At 35.9% G+C, this 5,433-nt stretch overlaps 1 protein-coding gene across 3 annotated transcripts; it reads left to right on the plus strand.

Moving 5' to 3' along the window:
* The first annotated feature begins 301 nt into the window (after window positions 1-301).
* Window positions 302-4,396, plus strand: LOC147497287 (cysteine-rich receptor-like protein kinase 2). 3 transcript variants are annotated; one of them, XM_086559907.1, is made up of 9 exons: window positions 302-440; window positions 517-611; window positions 944-1,695; window positions 1,936-2,049; window positions 2,258-2,397; window positions 2,485-2,695; window positions 3,071-3,305; window positions 3,593-3,755; window positions 3,866-4,396. In XM_086559907.1, exons 3-9 carry the CDS (start codon window positions 960-962, stop codon window positions 4,208-4,210), a joined length of 1,944 nt encoding a protein of 647 aa, XP_086416033.1. In that variant the 5' UTR covers window positions 302-440; window positions 517-611; window positions 944-959; the 3' UTR covers window positions 4,211-4,396. The 3 variants fall into 3 exon arrangements, with proteins under 3 accessions (XP_086416033.1, XP_086416032.1, XP_086416034.1); XM_086559906.1 differs by lacking the exons at window positions 302-440; window positions 517-611 and having other exon boundaries at window positions 636-1,695; XM_086559908.1 differs by lacking the exons at window positions 302-440; window positions 517-611; window positions 2,258-2,397; window positions 2,485-2,695 and having other exon boundaries at window positions 636-1,695.
* Window positions 4,397-5,433: the final 1,037 nt, after the last annotated feature.

Genomic DNA, 5,433 nt, shown 5'->3' on the forward strand with positions numbered 1-5,433 from the left:
GTTTATCCAAAAACTGCTTCATTTGATGTCGAAAATTTGATGTTGCTGGTAAGGATGGTTGGTGTTTTTTTGGGTGTTTTTTGGGTTGCTCTCGTAAAGATGCTCTTAAGGTAATAAAACTGTAAACTGAGCCGTCAAGTTTCTCTGTTACTTATTTTTTCTTTGTTTTTTTCGCTATTTCATTACTTATTTCTTACACAACTCCAAACTTCAACCCACGTCACCCACTTAACCCTTCCTTTTCTTTCTTTAAACCCTTAATTTCCAGCAACAAAATGTTGACTCCACCTCCACCCTTAACTCTCAAAACATTGCAAACCATGGAGGGAAAAGGTGTGGTAGTCTCAAGATATTTTGTGTAATTTGTGAAGGCGGAAGAGTCCTGGCAGTTACATGATTTTTAATTTTGAGTTGAATTGCATGTCCACAACTTCAATCAGGTATAAGTTAGTTGCTTAGCATGTTGTTGCACAGAGAAACTTGACGGCTCAGTTTGCTGCATTTTTAAATGGACAGGTGTCATCAAAATCTAAACAGTTACAGAGATGGATCTCTGTACCGGGTTATAGAGGAACCGGGCTCATCGGTTTGGAATCAGTCACGCTCCCAAGGTCGTTGAAGCAAAGTCAATTTTTACACTTACAATTTCTAAACGTCAACCAGAAACAAACTAAACTCTCATATTTACTTTTCCACATTTTCGTCCTTGACCACCAGCACCTACAGATCTCTTTATTATATATTTTCTTTATATTTCATTCTCATTTACAAGTGCTTCAGGTAGCAGCATCGTTTATTCGTTTGCACTTTCTTCAGAGCATTACCATATGATCCCACCTCCACTCTTAAATGAACATCTTTCTTTAGTGAATCGTTTCTGCTTGGGATGATCTTTTGCCTGAATCCTGATATACAAATTCCGCTTGTTTTGTTTTTCAAACAGAGCACCAGATTAGTCAATGAATAAATCTTTGTTTATTCTGGTCTTATGTCTGCTAGTAGAGAAAACAGTAACTCAGCCAAGAGCTCAAGTAGTTGAAGACAGATGTGGAACAGAACGTGAGCACAACACTACTGCGGCTGTTCCCAACTTCGTTGGGACAATGGAGAGATTAAGTGGCCTGATGCGGACTACTCGTTTTGGAACAACGAAAGTGGGCACTGGACCAGATGCGTACTATGGCCTTGGTCAGTGTTATGGAGACCTCAACTTGCTTGATTGTGTACTGTGTTATGGTGAGGGGCGTGCTCGTTTAGCCAGATGCTTTACTTTCAACTCTCGACGTGTCTACCTTGATGGTTGCTTTATGCGTGTCGAGAACCATACCTTCTATGATGAAATCTCAGGTCCAGAAGACAAGAACATATGTGGGAATACAACAACCAAAGACGCTAAGTTCCAAGAGTCTGCAAGAAGAGCTTTACTGGATGCAGTTACAACCGCACCAAATAATGAGGGGTTTGCAGGGACTAAAGTGTCCGTGTCAGGATCAAAAAACGAGTCTGCATATGTGCTGGCAAATTGTTGGAAGACACTGAATGCAAGCTCATGTAGAGCATGCTTGGATAATGCATCAGCATCCCTTACGAAATGTTTGCCGTGGTCAGAAGGGCGACGTCTGAATACAGGGTGCTTCTTAAGATACTCAGACAGAGACTTTTTGAATTCAATACAGCGTGGTGGTGGTTCAAAAAGTAAGAAATCAAATTTACATCTGTTACAATTTATTACTGTTTCCAATACTGGTAAATAACATTAGAATTTCTAAACCAATATCACTTGTTGATAGCTGAATCATGTTGGGTTCTCCGAGTACAGTACACTTTTACTAGAAGAAGTACTATTATATATGCCCTTTCCTTATGGGAACTGACTCTTTCAATTGTGCCTATGTGCGATTACCTGATTATGTGTTTGCCTGAATCATTTTGCAGTTAGCAGAGGAGTAGTTATAGCTATTGTTGCGAGTTCTGTTGCTGTTGTAGTAATTGGGGCAGTTATTGGACTTACAATTAGGAAGAATATGATACTACAAAGGAAAAGAAGAGGTAATCACGAATTGATATAAACTTATACGAGTATCTAGGAACTCTATATTATTGCATTACAAGTATGATTGGTGGATATCATGAGGCTGAGTTTACTTTGAGAAAAGAAAGGGTGGTGAGAGTGTGAGACAATATTCCTAATGCTGTATTGGAAAGCTTTGGTGCGACAAATAATCTCTATTCAATTCGTTCTTTTCTTACTTTCTAGGATCAAGTGACATTGTCAAAATGTCAAGAACCCTGAATGACAGTAGCTTGAACTTCAAGTTCTCGACACTTCGGAAGGCCACTGGAAATTTTGATGATGCAAATAAACTTGGCCAAGGAGGATTTGGAATAGTTTACATGGTAATTATTTCTAGATAGATACACACAAATAGATTCCAATTACTGTCATTGTTATCTTTCCACTGAGTTCAACACGATTTCCCATAGGGAGTTTTGGCTGATGGAAGGGAGATTGCTGTGAAAAGGCTATTTGTTAACAACAGACAGAGAGCTTCTGACTTTTACAATGAAGTTAACTTGATAAGCTCCATCGAGCACAAAAATCTTGTCAGGTTGTTGGGTTGCAGTTGTTTCAGGGCTGAAAGTCTCCTTGTTTATGAATTCCTACCAAACATGAGTCTCGATCGCTTCATATTTGGTAATTCTCTTCAAGGTTTTTTATTAAAATTTTAACAAATAGATCTAGTGAAAAGTTGTTTCTGTAAGTTGACAATGGATCAGAAGTACATGTATAATCTTAAATTTTTGAGCATTGAACATAAAAGCAAATATATAGGAGCAGTCTGGAAATTAATCTTTTCATGGGGTGGGGGAATCCATATTTTATCTAATAGTTACTCATTAGATAAAATATTTTATCCTAAGCATATTTTCATGGGGTGGGGGTATCCATATCCATATTTTATCCTAAGCAAATTGTGTGGCTCCCTGAGCCGGTCTTACTTCTATTTATTTTTTGTCATTTTTATCTTTTCATATTTTTAATATTTTGGGTTTCCCATAAACCCGACAGATGCAAACAAGGGTAAAGCGTTAAACTGGCAGAGGAGATTTGACATAATCATTGGAACAGCAGAAGGTTTGGTTTACCTTCATGAGAACAAAAAAGTAAGAATCATCCACAGAGATATAAAATCCAGCAACATTCTGTTGGACGCAAAACTTCGGCCTAAAATTGCAGATTTTGGATTGGCAAGGACTTTCCAAGAAGATAAAAGCCACATTAGCACTGTCATTGCAGGAACATTGTAAGTCCTTAATTAAGTTGTTAATTCCTTTATGGTTTCATACTTTCATGTAAATAGAATGCTAAACGTATGGCTTCTTGAAACGTTCTTGTCACAAAAGCAAGGGATGCAACCTAGTCACCTAGATGGTATAAATCAATAGGCATGCTAGTTCAATTTGCATTTAACTATAATATGTACAAGGATACTTGCAAGAAATTAAATGCAAGTCTTAATGGTCTTTTGAATTTGTTCAAATTTGGACAACTTGTGTAAAAATTCGATTAACTTAATGTTTAAATCTACAGAGGGTATATGGCTCCTGAGTACCTAGCCTATGGTCAATTAACAGAAAAGGCGGATGTCTATAGCTATGGGTTGCTTATACTAGAAACTATTACTGGAAGGCAGATTAATAGAGTAAAAAACAATGACTTTTCTGATAGTTTTTCGGATAGTCTTGTTCTCGCGGTAAGTTTCTACACTTCATTTTTCCAAACGATTAGGATTTTGTAACACTCCTGTTCATTCATTATTTGAAAACCTATTTATATTTTCTTTATGCCATTTGATTGTAATAGGCATGGAAGCACTTCCAACAAGGAACATCAGAGGAAATCTTTGATCCAAATTTGATGTTGCACAACTATAGTAATAGTAGCTACATGAAGATTGATATTTTGAGGGTGTTGCATGTTGGACTTCTATGCACACAAGAGCTTTCTTCATTTCGACCTTTCATGTCAACGGTTCTAAAAATGTTGTCAAAGAGGGATGAACAACTTCCAATACCCACCAATCCTCCTTTCACTGATGAAAGGACCATGGAACTTAATGACACTTCTGAAGATCCGTCGCATCCATTAAATGCCTCGTTTAGTCCCTCAATTGCAAATATGTCTCACAGTGCCTTCTATCCGAGATAACATTAGAGATGCAAATTTTATCCCTTTTTCGGTTGTACATAGCATTGAAGCTTTGTGATGGTCTACCATAATTGGTTTAGGAAAGAAGAATCATTTGAGTTACACGTGCAAGGATATAAATTCATACAAACGAAAGAATTATTGTAGCATGCATGTGTTGGGATTATTTTAATTCTACATTTTTAACATGTTAATCTATTATTGATAAAAAAAGAATTAAAAGAAAAATACATTCAAAGTCGGAATTGGAGATTGACAATAAAGAAAAAAACTTTCCAAAGCTGAATCCAAAAAACTTAGTCTTTAGGTATTCACCACACAACACACTACAAAACTCTTTTGTTTTTCTCCTACTTTTAGTTGTACTTTTTCTTAAAAGACTAATGGTCCATTTCACTAAAAAGGCATTCTCTTATATAGAGAAACTTTGAAAATACGTAAGTGTGTGTAGTGGGATCCAGTTAGGATTTCAAGTCTTATCTCAAAGAGGACAAGTTCTTGTTATACAAGTATTTGTATTTGATATACTAAAACACTTTTAATATATATATCTTTTTAATATGAAAAGTGCCTATTAACAAATCTATATTTACAATAAGGCTCCTGAAACTTTCAAGAAAGTCTTTTTCTACCCTTAATTATATCTAAGTCCCTCCATCTTACTTGTATTCAAAATTAGACCATTGAGAATATGTTATTCACTGTCGCACCCATATCTAATTGACCCAATGTGACATTCAACATCAATTGAGCATTAAGAAACTATTTCTTATACCGGCCGGGTTTTAACTCAATTAGTTATGTCACAATTTTCTAATACATAACTTCGTAGAGTAGTGGATCATTTATTAGAATTTGTGATTAAAGACGTCCTACATTCATTACCCAAAACGTCAAGTCTAGTCTATGAATAAACATTACTTTTTAACGTGTCAAAGTACTAAATTTGAGACACAATGAATTTTCACAATTCCTCAAGTCTAGGGATTAATTGGTAGAGTGAGATTTGCATACTAATCTTAACAGTGAATTTATAGTGTTCTCACTTTGATTCCCTCAGTGTCAGTCATATGACTATACCAATATACAAACTTAGAGTCATACTCAAATGATTGAGATATCATCATCCTATCATATAACAGTTATGTATATTACAGTCTTATAAGTGAAGCGTCCGACTTCACCACTAACTGTGAGCATTCTAGGTAAATAGATACAATCAT

Source organism: Coptis chinensis, chromosome 5 (assembly GCF_015680905.1).
Source record: "Coptis chinensis isolate HL-2020 chromosome 5, ASM1568090v1, whole genome shotgun sequence".
Classification (NCBI taxonomy): domain Eukaryota; kingdom Viridiplantae; phylum Streptophyta; class Magnoliopsida; order Ranunculales; family Ranunculaceae; genus Coptis; species Coptis chinensis.

Bases quoted from the DNA above. Each gene is read 5' to 3' on its own strand.
- LOC147497287 (XM_086559907.1), top strand. From the start codon at position 960: ATGAATAAATCTTTGTTTATTCTGGTCTTATGTCTGCTAGTAGAGAAA. The intron at 2,398-2,484 runs GTAATTATTTCT...GATTTCCCATAG, and splicing joins GATTTGGAATAGTTTACATG to GGAGTTTTGGCTGATGGAAG. The intron at 3,306-3,592 runs GTAAGTCCTTAA...TTAAATCTACAG, and splicing joins ACTGTCATTGCAGGAACATT to AGGGTATATGGCTCCTGAGT.